A 27,301-nucleotide genomic window follows, 5' to 3' on the forward strand; every position below is an offset into this window, starting at 1 on the left:
CTGACACCTACCATGCTGCAGATGAAGTATTACTCTGGCACCTACCATGCTGCAGATGAAGTATTACTCTGGCATCTACCATCCTGCAGATGAAGTATTACTTTGGCATCTACCATGCTGCAGATAAAGTATTACTCTGGCACCTACCATGCTGAAGATGAAGTATTACTGTGGCACCTACCATGCTGCAGATGAAGTATTACTCTGGCACCTACCATGCTGCAGATAAAGTATTACTCTGGCATCTACCATGCTGTAGATAAAGTATTACTCTGGCATCTACCATGCTGAATATGAAGTATTACTTTGGCATCTACCATGCTGCAGATAAAGTATTACTCTGGCACCTACCATGCTGAAGATGAAGTATTACTCTGGCACCTACCATGCTGAGGTTGAAGTATTACTCTGGCACCTACCATGCTGCAGATGAAGTATTACTCTGGCACCTACCATGCTGAAGTTGAAGTATTACTCTGACACCTACCATGCTGCAGATGAAGTATTACTCTGGCACCTACCATGATGCAGATGAAGCATTACTCTGGCATCTACCATGCTGCAGATGAAGTATTACTCTGGCACCTACCATGCTGCAGATAAAGTATTACTCTGGCACCTACCATGCTGCAGATAAAGTATTACTCTGGCATCTACCATGCTGCAGATGAAGTATTACTCTGGCACCTACCATGCTGCAGATAAAGTATTACTCTGGCACCTACCATGCTGAATATGAAGTATTACTCTGGCACCTACCATGCTGCAGATGAAGTATTACTCTGGCACCTACCATGCTGCAGATAAAATATTACTCTGGCACCTACCATGCTGAATATGAAGTATTACTCTGGCACCTACCATGCTGCAGATGAAGTATTACTCTGGCACCTACCATGCTGTAGATAAAGTATTACTGTGGCACCTACGATGCTGAATATAAAGTATTACTCTGGCATCTACCATGCTGAAGATAAAGTATTACTCTGGCACCTACCATGCTGCAGATAAAGTATTAGTCTGCCACCTACCATGCTGCAGATGAAGTATTACTCTGGCACCTACCATGCTGTAGATAAAGTATTAGTCTGGCACCTACCATGCTGCAGATGAAGTATTACTCTGGCACCTACCATGCTGCAGATAAAGTATTACTCTGGCATCTACCATGCTGTAGATAAAGTATTACTCTGGCATCTACCATGCTGCAGATAAAGTATTACTCAGGCATCTACCATGCTGCAGATAAAGTATTACTCTGGCATCTACCATGCTGTAGATAAAGTATTAGTCTGGCACCTACCATGCTGCAGATAAAGTATTACTCAGGCATCTACCATGCTGCAGATGAAGCATTACTCTGGCACCTACCATGCTGCAGATGAAGTATTACTCTGGCATCTACCATGCTGTAGATAAAGTATTACTCTGGCATCTACCATGCTGAATATGAAGTATTACTTTGGCATCTACCATGCTGTAGATAAAGTATTACTGTGGCACCTACCATGCTGAAGTTGAAGTTGTAATCTGGCACCTACCATGCTGAAGTTGATGTATTACTGTGGCACCTATCATGCTGCAGATGAAGTATTATTCAGGCACCTACCATGCTGCAGATAAAGTATTACTCTGGCACCTACCATGCTGAAGTTGAAGTATTACTCTGGCACCTACCATGCTGCAGATAAAGTATTACTCTGGCACCTACCATGCTGTGGATAAAGAATTACTCTGGCACCTACCATGCTGAAGATGACGTATTACTCTGGCACCTACCATGCTGAAGATGAAGTATTACTCTGGCACCTACCATGCTGAAGTTGAAGTTGTACTCTGGCACCTACCATGCTGAATATGAAGTATTACTCTGGCACCTACCATGCTGCAGATGAAGTATTACTCTGGCACCTACCATGCTGCAGATAAAGTATTACTCTGGCATCTACAATGCTGCAGATAAAGTATTACTCTGGCATCTACCATGCTGAAGTTGAAGTATTACTCTGGCACCTACCATGCTGTGGATAAAGTATTACTCTGGCACCTACCATGCTGAATATGAAGTCTTTCTGTGGCATCTACCGTGCTGTAGATAAAGTATTACTCTGGCATCTACCATGCTGCAGATGAAGTATTACTCTGGCATCTACCATGCTGCAGATGACGTATTACTCTGGCACCTACCATGCTGCAGATGAAGTATTACTCTGGCATCTACCATGCTGTAGATAAAGTATTACTCTAGCATCTACCATGCTGAATATGAAGTATTACTTTGGCATCTACCATGCTGCAGATAAAGTATTACTCTGGCACCTACCATGCTGAAGATGAAGTATTACTCTGGCACCTACCATGCTGCAGATGAAGTATTACTCTGGCACCTACCATGCTGCAGATAAAGTATTACTCTGGCATCTACCATGCTGTAGATAAAGTATTACTCTGGCATCTTCCATGCTGAATATGAAGTATTACTTTGGCGTCTACCATGCTGCAGATAAAGTATTACTGTGGCACCTACCATGCTGAAGATGAAGTATTACTCTGGCATCTACCATGCTGTAGATAAAGTATTAGTCTGGCACCTACCATGCTGCAGATAAAGTATTACTCAGGCATCTACCATGCTGCAGATGAAGCATTACTCTGGCACCTACCATGCTGCAGATGAAGTATTACTCTGGCATCTACCATGCTGTAGATAAAGTATTACTCTGGCATCTACCATGCTGAATATGAAGTATTACTTTGGCATCTACCATGCTGTAGATAAAGTATTACTGTGGCACCTACCATGCTGAAGTTGAAGTTGTAATCTGGCACCTACCATGCTGAAGTTGATGTATTACTGTGGCACCTATCATGCTGCAGATGAAGTATTATTCAGGCACCTACCATGCTGCAGATAAAGTATTACTCTGGCACCTACCATGCTGCAGATGAAGTATTACTCTGGCATCTACCATGCTGCAGATGAAGTATTACTTTGGCATCTACCATGCTGCAGATAAAGTATTACTCTGGCACCTACCATGCTGAAGATGAAGTATTACTGTGGCACCTACCATGCTGCAGATGAAGTATTACTCTGGCACCTACCATGCTGCAGATAAAGTATTACTCTGGCACCTACCATGCTGTAGATAAAGTATTACTCTGGCATCTACCATACTGAATATGAAGTATTACTTTGGCATCTACCATGCTGCAGATAAAGTATTACTCTGGCACCTACCATGCTGAAGATGAAGTATTACTCTGGCACCTACCATGCTGAGGTTGAAGTATTACTCTGGCACCTACCATGCTGCAGATGAAGTATTACTCTGGCACCTACCATGCTGAAGTTGAAGTATTACCTGACACCTACCATGCTGCAGATGAAGTATTACTCTGGCACCTATCATGCTGAAGTTGAAGTATTACTCTGACACCTACCATGCTGCAGATGAAGTATTACTCTGGCACCTACCATGCTGCAGATGAAGTATTACTCTGGCATCTACCATGCTGCAGATTAAGTATTACTCTGGCACCTACCATGCTGCAGATAAAGTATTACTCTGGCACCTACCATGCTGCCGATAAAGTATTACTCTGGCACCTACCGTGCTGCAGATGAAGCATTACACTGGCACCTACCATGCTGCAGATAAAATATTACTCTGGCATCTACCATGCTGCAGATGAAGTATTACTCTGGCACCTACCATGCTGAATATGAAGTATTACTTTGGCATCTACCATGCTGTAGATAAAGTATTACTGTGGCACCTACCATGCTGAAGTTGAAGTTGTAATCTGGCACCTACCATGCTGAAGTTGATGTATTACTGTGGCACCTATCATGCTGCAGATGAAGTATTTTTCAGGCACCTACCATGCTGCAGATAAAGTATTACTCTGGCACCTACCATGCTGAAGTTGAAGTATTACTCTGGCACCTACCATGCTGCAGATAAAGTATTACTCTGGCACCTACCATGCTGTGGATAAAGAATTACTCTGGCACCTACCATGCTGAAGATGACGTATTACTCTGGCACCTACCATGCTGAAGATGAAGTATTACTCTGGCACCTACCATGCTGAAGTTGAAGTTGTACCTGGCACCTACCATGCTGAATATGAAGTATTACTCTGGCACCTACCATGCTGCAGATGAAGTATTACCTGGCACCTACCATGCTGTAGATAAAGTATTACTCTGGCACCTACCATGCTGCAGATAAAGTATTACTCTGGCATCTACAATGCTGCAGATAAAGTATTACTCTGGCATCTACCATGCTGAAGTTGAAGTATTACTCTGGCACCTACCATGCTGTGGATAAAGTATTACTCTGGCACCTACCATGCTGAATATGAAGTCTTACTGTGGCATCTACCGTGCTGTAGATAAAGTATTACTCTGGCATCTACCATGCTGCAGATGAAGTATTACTCTGGCATCTACCATGCTGCAGATGACGTATTACTCTGGCACCTACCATGCTGCAGATAAAGTATTACTCTGGCATCTACCATGCTGTAGATAAAGTATTACTCTGGCATCTACCATGCTGAATATGAAGTATTACTTTGGCATCTACCATGCTGCAGATAAAGTATTACTCTGGCACCTACCATGCTGAAGATGAAGTATTACTGTGGCACCTACCATGCTGCAGATGAAGTATTACTCTGGCACCTACCATGCTGCAGATAAAGTATTACTCTGGCATCTACCATGCTGTAGATAAAGTATTACCTGGCATCTACCATGCTGAATATGAAGTATTACTTTGGCGTCTACCATGCTGCAGATAAAGTATTACTGTGGCACCTACCATGCTGAAGATGAAGTATTACCTGGCACCTACCATGCTGAGGTTGAAGTATTACCTGGCACCTACCATGCTGCAGATGAAGTATTACCTGGCACCTACCATGCTGAAGTTGAAGTATTACTGACACCTACCATCCCGCAGATGAAGTATTACCTGGCACCTATCATGCTGAAGTTGAAGTATTACTCTGACACCTACCATGCTGCAGATGAAGTATTACTCTGGCACCTACCATGCTGCAGATGAAGTATTACCTGGCATCTACCATGCTGCAGATGAAGTATTACTTTGGCATCTACCATGCTGCAGATAAAGTATTACCTGGCACCTACCATGCTGAAGATGAAGTATTACTGTGGCACCTACCATGCTGCAGATGAAGTATTACTCTGGCACCTACCATGCTGCAGATAAAGTATTACTCTGGCACCTACCATGCTGTAGATAAAGTATTACTCTGGCATCTACCATACTGAATATGAAGTATTACTTTGGCATCTACCATGCTGCAGATAAAGCATTACTCTGGCACCTACCATGCTGAAGATGAAGTATTACTCTGGCACCTACCATGCTGAGGTTGAAGTATTACTCTGGCACCTACCATGCTGCAGATGAAGTATTACTCTGGCACCTACCATGCTGAAGTTGAAGTATTACTCTGACACCTACCATGCTGCAGATGAAGTATTACTCTGGCACCCATCATGCTGAAGTTGAAGTATTACTCTGACACCTACCATGCTGCAGATGAAGTATTACCTGGCACCTACCATGCTGCAGATGAAGTATTACTCTGGCATCTACCATGCTGCAGATGAAGTATTACTCTGGCATCTACAATGCTGCAGATAAAGTATTACTCTGGCATCTACCATGCTGAAGTTGAAGTATTACTCTGGCACCTACCATGCTGTGGATAAAGTATTACTCTGGCACCTACCATGCTGAATATGAAGTCTTACTGTGGCATCTACCGTGCTGTAGATAAAGTATTACTCTGGCATCTACCATGCTGCAGATGAAGTATTACTCTGGCATCTACCATGCTGCAGATGACGTATTACTCTGGCACCTACCATGCTGCAGATAAAGTATTACTCTGGCATCTACCATGCTGTAGATAAAGTATTACTCTGGCATCTACCATGCTGAATATGAAGTATTACTTTGGCATCTACCATGCTGCAGATAAAGTATTACTCTGGCACCTACCATGCTGAAGATGAAGTATTACTGTGGCACCTACCATGCTGCAGATGAAGTATTACTCTGGCACCTACCATGCTGCAGATAAAGTATTACTCTGGCATCTACCATGCTGTAGATAAAGTATTACTCTGGCATCTACCATGCTGAATATGAAGTATTACTTTGGCGTCTACCATGCTGCAGATAAAGTATTACTGTGGCACCTACCATGCTGAAGATGAAGTATTACTCTGGCACCTACCATGCTGAGGTTGAAGTATTACTCTGGCACCTACCATGCTGCAGATGAAGTATTACTCTGGCACCTACCATGCTGAAGTTGAAGTATTACTCTGACACCTACCATCCTGCAGATGAAGTATTACTCTGGCACCTATCATGCTGAAGTTGAAGTATTACTCTGACACCTACCATGCTGCAGATGAAGTATTACTCTGGCACCTACCATGCTGCAGATGAAGTATTACTCTGGCACCTACCATGCTGTAGATAAAGTATTACTCTGGCACCTACCATGCTGCAGATAAAGTATTACTCTGGCATCTACAATGCTGCAGATAAAGTATTACTCTGGCATCTACCATGCTGAAGTTGAAGTATTACTCTGGCACCTACCATGCTGTGGATAAAGTATTACTCTGGCACCTACCATGCTGAATATGAAGTCTTACTGTGGCATCTACCGTGCTGTAGATAAAGTATTACTCTGGCATCTACCATGCTGCAGATGAAGTATTACTCTGGCATCTACCATGCTGCAGATGACGTATTACTCTGGCACCTACCATGCTGCAGATAAAGTATTACTCTGGCATCTACCATGCTGTAGATAAAGTATTACTCTGGCATCTACCATGCTGAATATGAAGTATTACTTTGGCATCTACCATGCTGCAGATAAAGTATTACTCTGGCACCTACCATGCTGAAGATGAAGTATTACTGTGGCACCTACCATGCTGCAGATGAAGTATTACTCTGGCACCTACCATGCTGCAGATAAAGTATTACTCTGGCATCTACCATGCTGTAGATAAAGTATTACTCTGGCATCTACCATGCTGAATATGAAGTATTACTTTGGCGTCTACCATGCTGCAGATAAAGTATTACTGTGGCACCTACCATGCTGAAGATGAAGTATTACTCTGGCACCTACCATGCTGAGGTTGAAGTATTACTCTGGCACCTACCATGCTGCAGATGAAGTATTACTCTGGCACCTACCATGCTGAAGTTGAAGTATTACTCTGACACCTACCATCCTGCAGATGAAGTATTACTCTGGCACCTATCATGCTGAAGTTGAAGTATTACTCTGACACCTACCATGCTGCAGATGAAGTATTACTCTGGCACCTACCATGCTGCAGATGAAGTATTACTCTGGCATCTACCATGCTGCAGATGAAGTATTACTTTGGCATCTACCATGCTGCAGATAAAGTATTACTCTGGCACCTACCATGCTGAAGATGAAGTATTACTGTGGCACCTACCATGCTGCAGATGAAGTATTACTCTGGCACCTACCATGCTGCAGATAAAGTATTACTCTGGCACCTACCATGCTGTAGATAAAGTATTACTCTGGCATCTACCATACTGAATATGAAGTATTACTTTGGCATCTACCATGCTGCAGATAAAGTATTACTCTGGCACCTACCATGCTGAAGATGAAGTATTACTCTGGCACCTACCATGCTGAGGTTGAAGTATTACTCTGGCACCTACCATGCTGCAGATGAAGTATTACTCTGGCACCTACCATGCTGAAGTTGAAGTATTACTCTGACACCTACCATGCTGCAGATGAAGTATTACTCTGGCACCTATCATGCTGAAGTTGAAGTATTACTCTGACACCTACCATGCTGCAGATGAAGTATTACTCTGGCACCTACCATGCTGCAGATGAAGTATTACCTGGCATCTACCATGCTGCAGATGAAGTATTACTCTGGCATCTACAATGCTGCAGATAAAGTATTACTCTGGCATCTACCATGCTGAAGTTGAAGTATTACTCTGGCACCTACCATGCTGTGGATAAAGTATTACTCTGGCACCTACCATGCTGAATATGAAGTCTTACTGTGGCATCTACCGTGCTGTAGATAAAGTATTACTCTGGCATCTACCATGCTGCAGATGAAGTATTACTCTGGCATCTACCATGCTGCAGATGACGTATTACTCTGGCACCTACCATGCTGCAGATAAAGTATTACTCTGGCATCTACCATGCTGTAGATAAAGTATTACTCTGGCATCTACCATGCTGAATATGAAGTATTACTTTGGCATCTACCATGCTGCAGATAAAGTATTACTCTGGCACCTACCATGCTGAAGATGAAGTATTACTGTGGCACCTACCATGCTGCAGATGAAGTATTACTCTGGCACCTACCATGCTGCAGATAAAGTATTACTCTGGCATCTACCATGCTGTAGATAAAGTATTACTCTGGCATCTACCATGCTGAATATGAAGTATTACTTTGGCGTCTACCATGCTGCAGATAAAGTATTACTGTGGCACCTACCATGCTGAAGATGAAGTATTACTCTGGCACCTACCATGCTGAGGTTGAAGTATTACTCTGGCACCTACCATGCTGCAGATGAAGTATTACTCTGGCACCTACCATGCTGAAGTTGAAGTATTACTCTGACACCTACCATGCTGTGGATAAAGTATTACTCTGGCATCTACAATGCTGCAGATAAAGTATTACTCTGGCATCTACCATGCTGAAGTTGAAGTATTACTCTGGCACCTACCATGCTGTGGATAAAGTATTACTCTGGCACCTACCATGCTGAATATGAAGTCTTACTGTGGCATCTACCGTGCTGTAGATAAAGTATTACTCTGGCATCTACCATGCTGCAGATGAAGTATTACTCTGGCATCTACCATGCTGCAGATGACGTATTACTCTGGCACCTACCATGCTGCAGATAAAGTATTACTCTGGCATCTACCATGCTGTAGATAAAGTATTACTCTGGCATCTACCATGCTGAATATGAAGTATTACTTTGGCATCTACCATGCTGCAGATAAAGTATTACTCTGGCACCTACCATGCTGAAGATGAAGTATTACTGTGGCACCTACCATGCTGCAGATGAAGTATTACTCTGGCACCTACCATGCTGCAGATAAAGTATTACTCTGGCATCTACCATGCTGTAGATAAAGTATTACTCTGGCATCTACCATGCTGAATATGAAGTATTACTTTGGCGTCTACCATGCTGCAGATAAAGTATTACTGTGGCACCTACCATGCTGAAGATGAAGTATTACTCTGGCACCTACCATGCTGAGGTTGAAGTATTACCTGGCACCTACCATGCTGCAGATGAAGTATTACTCTGGCACCTACCATGCTGAAGTTGAAGTATTACTCTGACACCTACCATCCTGCAGATGAAGTATTACTCTGGCACCTATCATGCTGAAGTTGAAGTATTACTCTGACACCTACCATGCTGCAGATGAAGTATTACTCTGGCACCTACCATGCTGCAGATGAAGTATTACTCTGGCATCTACCATGCTGCAGATGAAGTATTACTTTGGCATCTACCATGCTGCAGATAAAGTATTACTCTGGCACCTACCATGCTGAAGATGAAGTATTACTGTGGCACCTACCATGCTGCAGATGAAGTATTACTCTGGCACCTACCATGCTGCAGATAAAGTATTACTCTGGCACCTACCATGCTGTAGATAAAGTATTACTCTGGCATCTACCATACTGAATATGAAGTATTACTTTGGCATCTACCATGCTGCAGATAAAGTATTACTCTGGCACCTACCATGCTGAAGATGAAGTATTACTCTGGCACCTACCATGCTGAGGTTGAAGTATTACTCTGGCACCTACCATGCTGCAGATGAAGTATTACTCTGGCACCTACCATGCTGAAGTTGAAGTATTACTCTGACACCTACCATGCTGCAGATGAAGTATTACTCTGGCACCTATCATGCTGAAGTTGAAGTATTACTCTGACACCTACCATGCTGCAGATGAAGTATTACTCTGGCACCTACCATGCTGCAGATGAAGTATTACTCTGGCATCTACCATGCTGCAGATGAAGTATTACTCTGGCATCTACAATGCTGCAGATAAAGTATTACTCTGGCATCTACCATGCTGAAGTTGAAGTATTACTCTGGCACCTACCATGCTGTGGATAAAGTATTACTCTGGCACCTACCATGCTGAATATGAAGTCTTACTGTGGCATCTACCGTGCTGTAGATAAAGTATTACTCTGGCATCTACCATGCTGCAGATGAAGTATTACTCTGGCATCTACCATGCTGCAGATGACGTATTACTCTGGCACCTACCATGCTGCAGATAAAGTATTACTCTGGCATCTACCATGCTGTAGATAAAGTATTACTCTGGCATCTACCATGCTGAATATGAAGTATTACTTTGGCATCTACCATGCTGCAGATAAAGTATTACTCTGGCACCTACCATGCTGAAGATGAAGTATTACTGTGGCACCTACCATGCTGCAGATGAAGTATTACTCTGGCACCTACCATGCTGCAGATAAAGTATTACTCTGGCATCTACCATGCTGTAGATAAAGTATTACTCTGGCATCTACCATGCTGAATATGAAGTATTACTTTGGCGTCTACCATGCTGCAGATAAAGTATTACTGTGGCACCTACCATGCTGAAGATGAAGTATTACTCTGGCACCTACCATGCTGAGGTTGAAGTATTACTCTGGCACCTACCATGCTGCAGATGAAGTATTACTCTGGCACCTACCATGCTGAAGTTGAAGTATTACTCTGACACCTACCATCCTGCAGATGAAGTATTACTCTGGCACCTATCATGCTGAAGTTGAAGTATTACTCTGACACCTACCATGCTGCAGATGAAGTATTACCTGGCACCTACCATGCTGCAGATGAAGTATTACTCTGGCATCTACCATGCTGCAGATGAAGTATTACTTTGGCATCTACCATGCTGCAGATAAAGTATTACTCTGGCACCTACCATGCTGAAGATGAAGTATTACTGTGGCACCTACCATGCTGCAGATGAAGTATTACTCTGGCACCTACCATGCTGCAGATAAAGTATTACTCTGGCACCTACCATGCTGTAGATAAAGTATTACTCTGGCATCTACCATACTGAATATGAAGTATTACTTTGGCATCTACCATGCTGCAGATAAAGTATTACTCTGGCACCTACCATGCTGAAGATGAAGTATTACTCTGGCACCTACCATGCTGAGGTTGAAGTATTACTCTGGCACCTACCATGCTGCAGATGAAGTATTACTCTGGCACCTACCATGCTGAAGTTGAAGTATTACTCTGACACCTACCATGCTGCAGATGAAGTATTACTCTGGCACCTATCATGCTGAAGTTGAAGTATTACTCTGACACCTACCATGCTGCAGATGAAGTATTACTCTGGCACCTACCATGCTGCAGATGAAGTATTACTCTGGCATCTACCATGCTGCAGATGAAGTATTACTCTGGCACCTACCATGCTGCAGATAAAGTATTACTCTGGCACCTACCATGCTGCCGATAAAGTATTACTCTGGCACCTACCGTGCTGCAGATGAAGCATTACACTGGCACCTACCATGCTGCAGATAAAATATTACTCTGGCATCTACCATGCTGCAGATGAAGTATTACTCTGGCACCTACCATGCTGCAGATAAAGTATTACTCTGGCATCTACCATGCTGCAGATGAAGTATTACTCTGGCACCTACCATGCTGCAGATAAAGTATTACTCTGGCACCTACCATGCTGCCGATAAAGTATTACTCTGGCACCTACCGTGCTGCAGATGAAGCATTACACTGGCACCTACCATGCTGCAGATAAAATATTACTCTGGCATCTACCATGCTGCAGATGAAGTATTACTCTGGCACCTACCATGCTGCAGATAAAGTATTACTCTAGCATCTACCATGCTGCAGATGAAGTATTACTCTGGCACCTACCATGCTGCAGATAAAGTATTACTCTGGCACCTACCATGCTGCCGATAAAGTATTACTCTGGCACCTACCGTGCTGCAGATGAAGCATTACACTGGCACCTACCATGCTGCAGATAAAATATTACTCTGGCACCTACCATGCTGAATATGAAGTATTACTCTGGCACCTACCAGGCTGTAGATAAAGTATTACTGTGGCACCTACCATGCTGAATATAAAGTATTACTCTGGCATCTACCATGCTGCAGATAAAGTATTAGTCTGGCACCTACCATGCTGCAGATAAAGTATTAGTCTGGCACCTACCATGCTGCAGATGAAGTATTACTCTGGCACCTACCATGCTGCAGATGAAGTATTACTCTGGCACCTACCATGCTGTAGATAAAGTATTAGTCTGGCACCTACCATGCTGCAGATAAAGTATTACTCAGGCATCTACCATGCTGCAGATGAAGCATTACTCTGGCACCTACCATGCTGCAGATAAAGTATTACTCTGGCATCTACCATGCTGTAGATAAAGTATTACTCTGGCATCTACCATGCTGAATATGAAGTATTACTTTGGCATCTACCATGGTGTAGATAAAGTATTACTGTGGCACCTACCATGCTGAAGTTGAAGTTTTAATCTGGCACCTACCATGCTGAAGTTGATGTATTACTGTGGCACCTATCATGCTGCAGATGAAGTATTATTCAGGCACCTACCATGCTGCAGATAAAGTATTACTCTGGCACCTACCATGCTGAAGTTGAAGTATTACTCTGGCACCTACCATGCTGCAGATAAAGTATTACTCTGGCACCTACCATGCTGTGGATAAAGTATTACTCTGGCACCTACCATGCTGAAGATGACGTATTACTCTGGCACCTACCATGCTGAAGATGAAGTATTACTCTGGCACCTACCATGCTGAAGTTGAAGTTGTACTCTGGCACCTACCATGCTGAATATGAAGTATTACTCAGGCACCTTCCATGCTGCAGATGAAGTATTACTCTGGCACCTACCATGCTGTAGATAAAGTATTACTCTGGCACCTACCATGCTGCAGATAAAGTATTACTCTGGCATCTACAATGCTGCAGATAAAGTATTACTGTGGCATCTACCATGCTGAAGTTGAAGTATTACTCTGGCACCTACCATGCTGTGGATAAAGTATTACTCTGGCACCTACCATGCTGAATATGAAGTCTTACTGTGGCATCTACCATGCTGTAGATAAAGTATTACTCTGGCATCTACCATGCTGCAGATGAAGTATTACTCTGGCATCTACCATGCTGCAGATAAAGTATTACTCTGGCACCTACCATGCTGCAGATAAAGTATTACTCTGGCATCTACCATGCTGTAGATAAAGTATTACTCTGGCATCTACCATGCTGAATATGAAGTATTACTTTGGCATCTACCATGCTGCAGATAAAGTATTACTCTGGCACCTACCATGCTGAAGATGAAGTATTACTCTGGCACCTACCATGCTGCAGATGAAGTATTACTCTGGCACCTACCATGCTGCAGATAAAGTATTACTCTGGCATCTACCATGCTGAATATGAAGTATTACTTTGGCATCTACCATGGTGTAGATAAAGTATTACTGTGGCACCTACCATGCTGAAGTTGAAGTTTTAATCTGGCACCTACCATGCTGAAGTTGATGTATTACTGTGGCACCTATCATGCTGCAGATGAAGTATTATTCAGGCACCTACCATGCTGCAGATAAAGTATTACTCTGGCACCTACCATGCTGAAGTTGAAGTATTACTCTGGCACCTACCATGCTGCAGATAAAGTATTACTCTGGCACCTACCATGCTGTGGATAAAGTATTACTCTGGCACCTACCATGCTGAAGATGACGTATTACTCTGGCACCTACCATGCTGAAGATGAAGTATTACTCTGGCACCTACCATGCTGAAGTTGAAGTTGTACTCTGGCACCTACCATGCTGAATATGAAGTATTACTCTGGCACCTACCATGCTGCAGATGAAGTATTACTCTGGCACCTACCATGCTGTAGATAAAGTATTACTCTGGCACCTACCATGCTGCAGATAAAGTATTACTCTGGCATCTACAATGCTGCAGATAAAGTATTACTGTGGCATCTACCATGCTGAAGTTGAAGTATTACTCTGGCACCTACCATGCTGTGGATAAAGTATTACTCTGGCACCTACCATGCTGAATATGAAGTCTTACTGTGGCATCTACCATGCTGTAGATAAAGTATTACTCTGGCATCTACCATGCTGCAGATGAAGTATTACTCTGGCATCTACCATGCTGCAGATAAAGTATTACTCTGGCACCTACCATGCTGCAGATAAAGTATTACTCTGGCATCTACCATGCTGTAGATAAAGTATTACTCTGGCATCTACCATGCTGAATATGAAGTATTACTTTGGCATCTACCATGCTGCAGATAAAGTATTACTCTGGCACCTACCATGCTGAAGATGAAGTATTACTGTGGCACCTACCATGCTGCAGATGAAGTATTACTCTGGCACCTACCATGCTGCAGATAAAGTATTACTCTGGCATCTACCATGCTGTAGATAAAGTATTACTCTGGCATCTACCATGCTGAATATGAAGTATTACTTTGGCATCTACCATGCTGCAGATAAAGTATTACTCTGGCACCTACCATGCTGAAGATGAAGTATTACTCTGGCACCTACCATGCTGAAGTTGAAGTTGTACTCTGGCACCTACCATGCTGAATATGAAGTATTACTCTGGCACCTACCATGCTGCAGATGAAGTATTACTCTGGCACCTACCATGCTGTAGATAAAGTATTACTCTGGCACCTACCATGCTGCAGATAAAGTATTACTCTGGCATCTACAATGCTGCAGATAAAGTATTACTGTGGCATCTACCATGCTGAAGTTGAAGTATTACTCTGGCACCTACCATGCTGTGGATAAAGTATTACTCTGGCACCTACCATGCTGAATATGAAGTCTTACTGTGGCATCTACCATGCTGTAGATAAAGTATTACTCTGGCATCTACCATGCTGCAGATGAAGTATTACTCTGGCATCTACCATGCTGCAGATAAAGTATTACTGTGGCACCTACCATGCTGCAGATGAAGTATTACTCTGGCACCTACCATGCTGCAGATAAAGTATTACTCTGGCATCTACCATGCTGTAGATAAAGTATTACTCTGGCATCTACCATGCTGAATATGAAGTATTACTTTGGCATCTACCATGCTGTAGATAAAGTATTACTCTGGCATCTACCATGCTGCAGATGAAGTATTACTCTGCTGCAGATGAAGTATTACTCTGGCATCCTACCATGCTGCAGATAAAGTATTACTCTGGCACCTACCATGCTGCAGATAAAGTATTACTCTGGCATCTACCATGCTGTAGATAAAGTATTACTCTGGCATCTACCATGCTGAATATGAAGTATTACTTTGGCATCTACCATGCTGCAGATAAAGTATTACTCTGGCACCTACCATGCTGAAGATGAAGTATTACTGTGGCACCTACCATGCTGCAGATGAAGTATTACTCTGGCACCTACCATGCTGCAGATAAAGTATTACTCTGGCATCTACCATGCTGTAGATAAAGTATTACTCTGGCATCTACCATGCTGCAGATGAAGTATTATTCTGGCACCTACCATGCTGCAGATAAAGTATTACTCTGGCACCTACCATGCTGCCGATAAAGTATTACTCTGGCACCTACCGTGCTGCAGATGAAGCATTACACTGGCACCTACCATGCTGCAGATAAAATATTACTCTGGCATCTACCATGCTGCAGATGAAGTATTACTCTGGCACCTACCATGCTGCAGATAAAGTATTACTCTGGCATCTACCATGCTGCAGATGAAGTATTACTCTGGCACCTACCATGCTGCAGATAAAGTATTACTCTGGCACCTACCATGCTGCCGATAAAGTATTACTCTGGCACCTACCGTGCTGCAGATGAAGCATTACACTGGCACCTACCATGCTGCAGATAAAATATTACTCTGGCACCTACCATGCTGAATATGAAGTATTACTCTGGCACCTACCATGCTGTAGATAAAGTATTACTCTGGCACCTACCATGCTGAAGATAAAGTATTACTCTGGCATCTACCATGCTGCAGATAAAGTATTAGTCTGGCACCTACCATGCTGCAGATAAAGTATTACTCTGGCACCTACCATGCTGCAGATGAAGTATTACTCTGGCACCTACCATGCTGCAGATGAAGTATTACTCTGGCACCTACCATGCTGTAGATAAAGTATTACTCTGGCACCTACCATGCTGCAGATAAAGTATTACTCTGGCATCTACCATGCTGCAGATGAAGATTCCGGCACCTATTACTCTGGCACCTACCATGCTGCAGATAAAGTATTACTCTGGCATCTACCATGCTGTAGATAAAGTATTACTCTGGCATCTACCATGCTGAATATGAAGTATTACTCTGGCATCTACCATGCTGTAGATAAAGTATTACTGTGGCACCTACCATGCTGAAGTTGAAGTTTTAATCTGGCACCTACCATGCTGAAGTTGAAGTATTACTCTGGCACCTACCATGCTGCAGATGAAGTATTACTCAGGCACCTACCATGCTGCAGATGAAGTATTACTGTGGCACCTACCATGCTGCTGCAGATGAAGTATTACTCTGGCTCCTACCATGCTGCAGATAAAGTATTACTCTGGCACCTACCATGCTGTGCTGAAGTTGAAGTATTACTCTGGCACCTACCATGCTGAAGATAAAGTATTACTCTGGCACCTACCATGCTGAAGTTGAAGTATTAATCTGGCACCTACCATGCTGCAGATGAAGTATTACTCAGCCTCCTACCATGCTGCAGATAAAGTATTACTCTGGCACCTACCATGATGCAGTTGAAGTATTACTCTGGCACCTACCATGCTGCAGATGAAGTATTACTCTGGCACCTACCATGCTGAAGATGAAGTATTACTCAGGCACCTTCCATGCTGCAAATGAAGTATTACCCTGGCACCTACCATGCTGCAGATAAAGTATTACTCTGGCACCTACCATGCTGCAGATAAAGTATTACTCTGGCACCTACCATGCTGTGGATAAAGTATTACTTTGGCACCTACCATGCTGTATATAAGGTATTACTCTGGCACCTACCATGCTACCGATAAAGTATTACTCTGGCACCTACCATGCTGAAGATGAAGTATTACTCAGGCACCTACCATGCTGCAGATGAAGTATTACTCTGGCACCTACCATGCTGCAGATAAAGTATGTCTCTTGCACCTACCATGCTGCAGATGAAGTATTACTCTGGCACCTACCATGCTGAAGTTGAAGTCTTCATGTGGCACCTACCATGCTGAAGATGACGTATTAGTCTGGCACCTACCATTTGAAGTATTACTCTGGCACCTACTATGCTGAATATGAAGTACTAGTATTACTCTGGCACCTGGGGCGGTGGGGTAGCCTAGTAGTTAAGCGTTCGCTTGTCACACTGAGAACCCGGGGTTCGATTCCCCACATAGATAAAATAAGTGAAACCCATTTCTGGCGTCCCCTGCCATGATGTTTTTGGAATATTGCTAAAATGGCGTAAAACTAAACTCACTCACTCAGTACTTTGGTACCTGCCTTGCTGAAGATGAAGTATTACTCTGGCGCCTACCATGCTGAAGTTGAAGTATTCATCTGGCACCTACCATGCTCAAGTTGAAGCGCCTACACCTACTGCTGAAGTTGAAGTATTCATCTGGCACCTACCATGCTGAAGTTGAAGTTATCTGGCACCTACTGCTGAAGTGGAAGTACTTATGGCTGAAGTTGAAGTATTGCTCTGGCACCTACCATGCTGAAGTTGAAGTATTGCTCTGGCACCTACTGTGCTGAAGTTGAAGTATTTATCTGGCACCTACTATGCTGAAGTGGAAGTATTTATCTGGCACCTACTATGCTGAAGTGGAAGTATTACTCTGGTACTCTGACTTGGTTGACACATGTCATCGAGACGCAATTGAGTAGATCAATGCTTATGGTGTCAATCACTGGATTGTCTGATCTAGGCGTCACTATGTACACACAGCCGTCATGGAGCTGGAATATTGGAGCGGCATTAAACACCAAACAGACATATTTAGTAAGGGAGCCTCAGCCATCACAAAGACATGTACCTTCATGAGACGAGTGCCCAAAGCATACCATGACTCATCGCTCTCAACATCCACACAGGTGTGAGTTCATCACCAGGTTCATGGAGTGTATTGTATAATATGGATATCAGGACCATTGTGTACTGGCACCGCTTCATGCGATGAGAGAGTGCATCGCCATCTGGTGGAAAACACTGTAAACTAAAGGGCAACAACCCTCCAGGTGGTTTCCATTGAAACTGTAGGGTAACCCGTTTAGTTGACATGTGCATGGATGAAAATACACACAGCCTGTTTTAGGAACCTGTTTTAAGACGGCCACTGTAGAGATATCTGTGCTTGGCGAGTAAGACACTTTGTTACGCCCGACAGTTTGAAATGTAGGTAGGTAGGTAGATATATTATTTTGGATGCTTGTGACGTTTTGGTAACACAGTTATAGTGTAATTCTTATGAGGGCATTTCTGACGGCAAGTCTTCCTTCACAAATTGAACAAATGTATCGTTTGCGTGATCATTTTCACAAGAGAATGAATAGAAGAATATGGCGCAATATATAGAATGGATGGGTTCTATTTTACAAGTGGGTACAAATGTGAGGTCCATTCTTCATTTCAATTCATTGTTTGTTGTTTTATACTCAAGATATGGATTACATAGATATTGATGCAAATATGACATTTCAGGACAGATTTTCTAGAAATGATATATGGTCATGAAAGGACTCACGAAATATACATGTCAATATGAAGCCTGTAACAGTGCGTGCGTAAGTGGTTGTTATTGCGTGGCCTATTTTACCTCTCCAGACGTAATGGCTGCCAGGTGTAGTGCTTGTGGGTGGGGGCGCTTTCAAACTATATAGAACGTAAATATCCGTTTCTAACAAGGTTGTACTTACAAAACACGGGCAGCGCCAGGTGTGTGTGGTAATAATGTCATTCACAGCCACGTAGAACATCTTGGCCTACTCATAACGGAAATGTTACAGATATTCGGCCGTTCAGTCTCAGTAAATTCAGATACTTTGCTCCTTTCTGCGTCCTGATCTGAGTGTGTCGCTATATGGATAAAATAATGCCGAGCCATCGTAAAATTTCAAGTCACCCACCCCAATCTATGTGAATTCATTTGGCATTTAGACTGCTTTTAGCAATATTCCAGCAATATTACGTGTGTGTGTGTGTGTGTGTGTGTGTGTGTGTGTGTGTGTGTGTGTGTGTGTGTGTTTGTTTGGAAATCGAACTCTGGTCTTCGACGTGACGAGCGGACGCTTTATGTATATGTAATGTCTTTTGAATACAATGTATTCTCCCAATGTCCTAAACTCAAATAGAATCTGTAACATCCATTTCAACCTTTCGATTTATTTGGTGTTACTATGACATGAGTTCAGTGTAACGGTAATCTAAGTTGCCGAACACAATGACGGATACTCCGGTGGTATTCCGGGCAAGAAAGGCCTGATATTGATACTAAGATGATCTAACGTACCAAAGCACACGATTTCTGTCGAGATCTCTAAATGATTCTGTCGTCTGCTGAATGAATGATTGAATTTTCAGCTGAAAGAAGGGAGACAACCCAACCGACTTTCTGGTGAGAACTTCTACGAGTACACCCCACAGTTGGAAGAGACGTCGGGGAAGTTTTGGCCTTACCGTGAGAGGACGCTGCGGTTTGAGTTGGAACCAGCAACATACGTCATTGTTCCATCTACCTTCAAGTCGTCTAGTGAAGCCAAGTTCTATCTCAGGGTCATGGCGGAAGTTGCCCCGAATGCAAGGCGAGTCTTTGGAAAAGCCAATACATTAAATACTCACAAATTTTCAGAAGAATGAAATTTTAGCTTTATAATGTAATCAACGAAAATATATCATCATCATTCAAATGAGTCTATCTTCGGTGTTGATGACTATTGATGTAGATGACTATATAATCGCGGTTAGTGATCATTCTTAAATGTACGACATCCACTACGATTAGTCAATAAACGAACAATCTTTTTGTTTCAGTCCAATAGAAGAACCTACTGGTCCAATTGGAGTAAGTATTCAGTTTCTAAATCGTTAAATTTTACAGTTTTTCAGACTGGCGCACAGTACATGTAGTACAGTGTACAGTACACTACAGTACAGTGTAGTACATCATCATGTATAGTTGTGACAATTCTGCACATGACAACGAATAAAGAAGCAGGTGCTTTGAATACTGAACAAATACCCTTATTTCGTTACTAAAAATAAATAATAAATGGTGTTGATAATCCAGCTTCTGTTCAGCATCAAAGAATTAAACTGGTACGTACCAATTAGTTTGGCCCCCATTTGTAATACCCCAGCCGTTATAGTAAACTGCCCGCCTAAGCCCTTAGCTGGTATCTGTAAGTACACTACACAAATGAGGTTAAGGAACAACTAAATCGTGTATATTACTATACCATACATGTTTCATATTACTATAGCTTAATCTGCCATTGCATGAGAGAGGATCAGGTGTTTACATGGTCCGGTAGAATATATGGTTTGTCACAATATTTACTTGGCACCTGCTCTGGCCAAAGCAAAAAATAGCATTACTTTATTGCTCGAGATGATGGAATATTTAGATTACAGAGGAACAGATAAGCTGCGTATCTGCGTAAATTACGCAAAAATTCATGTGAAAACTCAATTCCTATTACGTCTATTGCGTACATGTACGCTTGATTTTTTGTAAATACTCAATATATTTGATCTTACATGCGTACACACAAAAATGTTAAGGTATATTGAGAGGTTCTATTTCAGCACTTGAACTCGGCAACTTGCAGTCTTTCTTATCGTTTCTCATATTACTGATCAAATATAAACAACAAACACTTAAACCAACATTTAAACTATGTTATATTTTTACGATTAATGTAAAATGACAAAACACCCAACTGAGTTTGAGTGAGGTGGGTACAATTTATTTGGTTACTCAAAGAAAAATCAGTATACTAGTACCCAATTGAGATGAACACAAGCGCGTACATAACTCAATGACCCAAAACGTTATCTGTAGCTCTGGATTAATATAGTTTCGTTTGTTGGCAGCTTGCATTTCACATACTGCACAGTTCGTAATACACAGAAGACCAGAAATAGTGGCATTGGTGTTATATAATTCATTGTAGTCATTCATAGTCATGGAGCCTGACGACCAGATCAACGTCGAGTCCTTTCTTATGACATGCAGTAGATTGCAGTGAATCTATTTTTGTCCAGGAAGGTGGTAATATATTTTCATCATAAACATTTGGAGCCTGTAGTATCTCTGTATGTTGGGCGACAGGATGACCATGACTTGACGGCAGACACAATGGAGACGTCCTTCAAGAAACACGCCGGATCTGATGGGAGAGTAGATGCTTCTTCACTCCGGAACATCCTCAGTGACACAAGGAAAGACGGTAAATATGTAGCGTCAACAAACTCCACTGGTAATATAATGGTGAACGTTTGTATGAATGGGTCACTGAAAATCAATGATGACACCAGGTGTTAGAGAAAAGGTGAAGTATGTCACATCCTACCTGTAGCGCCCATCACTCAGACAATTTGAACAAGAAAGTAGTGTATGTTTTGGCAGCACGGCTCGTTCCATAGGACGGCGTGGGGAATGCCAACCCTCACTTAATGCCATGCAGAATGATTGTCAGACTAACGCTTAGTCACTGAAAATATTATAATCTCGATGCAAACAGTTAACTCCATTTAATTTAAAAAGGAATCTCGGTGAAGTAAGAGATTCCGCACCCGAGGAAACCTAGATTTGCTTCATTTGTTTTGTTTTTGCGTTTTTTTACGTTGCAGAAATTTTTTATGTTAAGGGTAAAGATGTGTTTGAGGTATTTGAGGTACTGTGAGACAGACTATATGAATGAACGCTTGTTATATTTCAGAGTATGGAGCCAGCGACGGCTACAGCCTAGAGACATGTCGCTGCCTCATCGCCTTACACGATGTATCCTTGTGAACAAACGATAAAGCTTTGACTATGACTGAAGATGGGTTTAGGTATTTTTGCGTGAAACAGATACACTAGTTTAAATATTGCTATTCTTAACTTATATTAAACAGCCCATATTAAATTCATATTGAATACACACGCTGAATGTAAGGACTGGCGGTCTCAAGTAATGCTTCTGTCTAAAACGAATGACCAATGGTTTAAAGTGACTTCTTTGAAAATGTAAAACTCATTTAGGTTGGTTTCCAATTACGTTTGCACCGATACAATAAATACATCGCAACTAATACTGTAGAAATGAAACAGGGGTTACAAATCTTGCTTGCTACGTTCCTTAACTTTCAATTTCTCCAAACATCATTTTCTGCATTTTCTTTGTAAGATTAATTTTAGACGACACTCAACGTTGGTCACTGTGAAACAGATAATACTCTGAAGAAATGGCTCTACCGAATGTGGCGGAAGTTGTTAACATAATCATATTAAGTTTAACAAACACAGATTCGTTGGAATTGTCTGAATGTACACCTGATCTAACTGTAGGCACGCCAATGTACGCAACATAACATCTTTATTTGTCCTGTTACATTCCATTGGTTGTTCCTAAACTCAGTTTCCTGTTTTGGATAAACACTTGCATATATGGTTCATTGGAAAACTGGGGTCGTGCCCACCCTTCCCTGCACTGACTGTTTACTAGTGGTGTTCCGATTAATTGAAATAATCGAAGATTGGTCGCAGTGACCAAACGACCAAGAATCGATCACATTTTCTCATAATCGAACACAAACGATTTTGGAACTACTGTTTTAGTCTTTAAAATACTTGACTATGTAACATATCTTCGAAGTTGTCAGAGCCTGAAAACCTGTTTAATTCTTCGCAAACTCACTTCACTAACTGAAATATATATCATGACTGAATATTTCTTGAAGACTCCGGGAAGTTTATGTTCATGATACATTAGTCATCACTTTAAAGTAGCATATCTACAATAACAACCTGGATAGGAAAATCAGAAAAATGACACTAACCAATTTTATCCGATGATTGTTCGTTGGTAATAAAGCAATCATCAATTGTGAAATTCCAACCAATTCCCAACACTACTGTTTACTATCATGCAAACACTGCACCATGAAGCAGTTTAATGTACACAGGTTGCAGACACTGGTTTCTTGTTTGCTTGATAAACCACTATTTGTAACTACCAGCATTTCAGTTGTAATTTTCACACTATAACAGCCAAGACCTTACCACGATGTACATTTATGGTACACTCTCCTGAAAAGGCATTAGAGTATTATTCTATAAGACTGAACGTTTCACTTTTCCTTAACGTGGTCAGTTTGAAGTTGAGGGGATGTTGGATCTGGCAAAGGCAAGAAAGTCCTGGGACACTGTCAAACTATGGACGGTAAGTCGATGTGTAACAAAACTTTTGAAACTGAAACATTGAAACCCGAACTCGAAGTTCCGAAGGCGATTGAAAATACATGTATATGAAGGTCTGTAGAGTTCGAGTCTATTGTCGATAACTGACCACAGTTGCGGCTTGCCGAGAAGAATTCTGTTTAATCATGTGTACTTTAAAGTTCATGGGGATTCATTGTACATGATATACTGTATCTGTTAGACGATAAGTATTTTAGAATATGATTCATATAATTCAACTCTACCCACAAACTATCAAGTAGCAATAGTATCTGAATTATTGACTATGTAATAATGTCAGTAAATATTACAAACGGCGTTTCATATCACCTAGTCAGTGTATATTGTTATAACAGTTTATTTAAATGCAGGCTGGAAGCTATTACGTTTGATGAAGATACTGTCACCTCCATTTCAGAGAGCCTTTAAATCCTTTGATGTGGATAACACGAAGTCAATAGACTCTTACGAGTTGGGAGAGCTTTACAAGAAAGTCGGTAAGTAGAAAACATATCAGTAAATGCTGAACAAGAAAGCCCTTGTAACGAGAACATAAATGTTTCTTACTTAATTAGTAGGTACTCACTTCAAATTCGTTTACTTTCTTGATATCCTAGTGTCCTTTTATCATTTGAATTCCTGATGCGTTACTGTTGGATGTTTATTATGCTTGTTTGGCATCTTTCGTGGTAGGAGTTTGGGTTTCTTGTACGTGAAAGTTGTAACATTGAAGCATGCACTCTTATCTAGCACAGCCGTTGTCTATTTTTGAAATTTTGTTTTCTTTTGTCGTTACTTAGTTAATTATCGAATAAACGTCTTTTGCTTTTAAACTATCTATTGTCTTTTAAATAACAGATATTTGGCGTATTGTGTTTTTAACGATGGGTAATCATCCAGATGTTGTTTCTGTATGTTCATCTAATTGTGTTTGGTCAGTGGTCTGAGGAGATTCTTGTATCACCAGGGTTCGTTGTGCGGTCTGAGGTGCTGAAGGCGGTGGTGCGGAGATACGGAGGGCGTGATGGCCTTATCAGGGAGGATGACTTCATCCAGAGCCTCTGTAAAATCATGACACTGTACTGTGAGTAGCATGCTATACGTGGTCACGTTTATGTCACTGTTCTTTGAGTTACCTCCTATATACATACACCACAAACCTTGCCACTATACTGTGAATAGCTTCATATGCAAAATCACGTATTGCTGTTTTTATATTATATTTAACTGAAAGATGGCTTCAAAACTTCTTTCGAATCAAGATATTACATGCTGATGCATTTTGTAAAAACTTCACATATTGTGTGATTTGTTTTCAGATATATTCAAGGACAATGCAAAGGATCAGAAAGTTACAATGGACTTAAACCAGGTACTGTGAGATTACCACATTATGACTGACTGACTGCCTGAGTTTGGTTTTACGCCACTTTCAGCAATATTCCAGCAACATCACGGCGGGGGACACCAGAAATGGGCTTCACACATTGTGCCCATGTGGGGATTCGAACCCGGGTCTTCGGCGTGACGAGCCAACGCTTTAACCATTAGGCTACCCCACCGCCCCTTACCACATTATGAATAGAGACATCATGATATGTGTATGCATCAGTTCCAGGCAAGAGTACATCGTCCTTAAGGTGGCAGCCAATAATATAACCCATAACAGAGGTTTGTGGAACAAAAACCCATCAGAAATTATATTTATTATTGAAGGCAAAGGCCACATGGCCCAGAGAGCAACATATCGGACTATTAAATGAATTATATATAGCTACTAATGTGTAGTTTATTTCTTTACATGTTTCTTTATTTCTGCATTTCAGTGGCTGACGAGCACACTGTACACCTAACTTCAAAGTGCGGTTGGTCACAGGGGTACTAACGCCGTCAACAAGTGCTTTGTGTGACATGTAGATGCAGAGTGTATGTTCTCTTCAATGGTTTTATGAAAATGTCAGTTGCATAATTCATTTCCTTTTCATTTCCAATATTAATTCTGCTTTATTTCCTCAGTATTTCTAAACGGTTGTCTTTCATTATATCTAGCAATAAATCACGTTTTTATTTCCATTCCTAATATAGGGGACATGGCTGTGGTACTTGTTATTATTGGTATTGAATTCAAGGGGAAAGATCCCTTGTGTAACACTGCTGAGCATGAACTAGACGTTTTGGTTTATGGTTATTTTTGTATAAAAAAACTTACAACGTTGCTAATTTCAGAGTAAATCTGTTAAATAGTTGAGTTTAGTGATAGTGTAATAATATCAAAATCTAGGGATGGAAATGTTCACTGCTCGGTGCACGGCAAGTGGGTTACTTAACACTAAATCTGTCTCTGTAAAGCCACCATATTCTTTTACCATTCCAAGTGCCCCGTATGATTATACATGTATATCAAAGTATCAAATATGCATGCCTCTCTTAAAAACATATCAGTATGATTGTGTACAAATGGGTGGTGTCACTTTCTGTCATAATGTTAGATGTCACCTTTTTAGCTTAAATACTTTATATATAGCACTATACACTTTGAATAATAATGCATTTAATTATTTTTGAGTGCGTAATATATTGACATATATTTCGTCCGTCTCTTTGTCATGCATTTTAACATGTATTTGTTGGGCAGCTGGCATGTACCTAAAACATGTGTGTCAAGCAATGAATGTTTTCACAAGTCAGCCTCAAATGGAACCGCTAAATCAACTGAAAATGAACTTACTGTGCAACATATGTACAGTAAATATTGTATATTCGTGTGTTAAAAAGAACGTCAGTGCAGTGATTCGGCCTACCAATATTGGGGTTATAATTAAGTAGTGTTCTAGAAGCTGCAGTATGGAAGAAGAAAACTGACTCCTGAAATCCAAAAGCCACCGCTGTCTTTAAGAATCGTGTTAATTTTGAAAGTTTAAATGTATGTTTGTATTTTCTATACAAAATAAAATCTATTTTCCACAAAACGCTTACTATGTTATCCTTTCCACAAGATGTCAACCAAGGATTGAAGTATGGTTTATAGATGTCGAACTGTGTCGTGACACCTTTGATGGAGTTACTGTATGAGCCGATTCAGGCTATGGCGACCTGCCACAACTTGTTTAGCTGTTGTTTATCGGCGTTCTCAGCAATATCCCAGCTATATGGCTGCGACCTGGAAATAATCAACTCTGGACGAGACAATCCAGTGATCAACAACATGAGCATCGATCTACACAACTGAGATACAATGCCATGTGCCAACCAAATCAGCGAGCCTGACCACCAGATCCCGTTAGTCGCTTCTTACGACAAGCATGGGTTGCTGAAAAGAAATTCTAACCAGGATCATCAGGAGTACAACAACTTGTAATGTTTTTACTATCATATAACCATTCCATTAATGAAGAGCAAAACAGGTTTCATTACAAAATCGGTATATTGTGCATGTAGCAGATAAATATTAGGTCTGAGCTTGTCTAATGGGATTCCACCGGGTACAATAGGTGAAGCCCATTTCAGTGGCCCCTGCCGTATGTTGCTGGAATATGGCTAATAGTGGCGTAGAACACGCACTCAACT

General features: G+C 41.6%; 1 protein-coding gene across 1 annotated transcript in view; it reads left to right on the plus strand.

Moving 5' to 3' along the window:
• LOC124291720 (calpain-A-like) overlaps positions 1-26,703 on the plus strand; it is a 50,381-nt gene extending 23,678 nt beyond the window's left edge. Inside the window, exons 12-20 of the mRNA XM_046728791.1 lie at positions 19,873-20,093; positions 20,323-20,353; positions 21,623-21,740; positions 22,233-22,294; positions 23,649-23,717; positions 24,153-24,231; positions 24,702-24,818; positions 25,054-25,106; positions 25,561-26,703. Coding sequence (XP_046584747.1) covers positions 19,873-20,093; positions 20,323-20,353; positions 21,623-21,740; positions 22,233-22,294; positions 23,649-23,717; positions 24,153-24,231; positions 24,702-24,818; positions 25,054-25,106; positions 25,561-25,587 — 777 coding nt within the window. The 3' untranslated portion in view covers positions 25,588-26,703. The remainder of the gene's footprint in view (positions 1-19,872; positions 20,094-20,322; positions 20,354-21,622; positions 21,741-22,232; positions 22,295-23,648; positions 23,718-24,152; positions 24,232-24,701; positions 24,819-25,053; positions 25,107-25,560) is intronic.
• Positions 26,704-27,301: the final 598 nt, after the last annotated feature.

This window comes from Haliotis rubra, unplaced genomic scaffold, assembly GCF_003918875.1.
Source record: "Haliotis rubra isolate DU_JTF1 unplaced genomic scaffold, ASM391887v1 Scf5, whole genome shotgun sequence".
Classification (NCBI taxonomy): Eukaryota; Metazoa; Mollusca; class Gastropoda; order Lepetellida; family Haliotidae; genus Haliotis; species Haliotis rubra.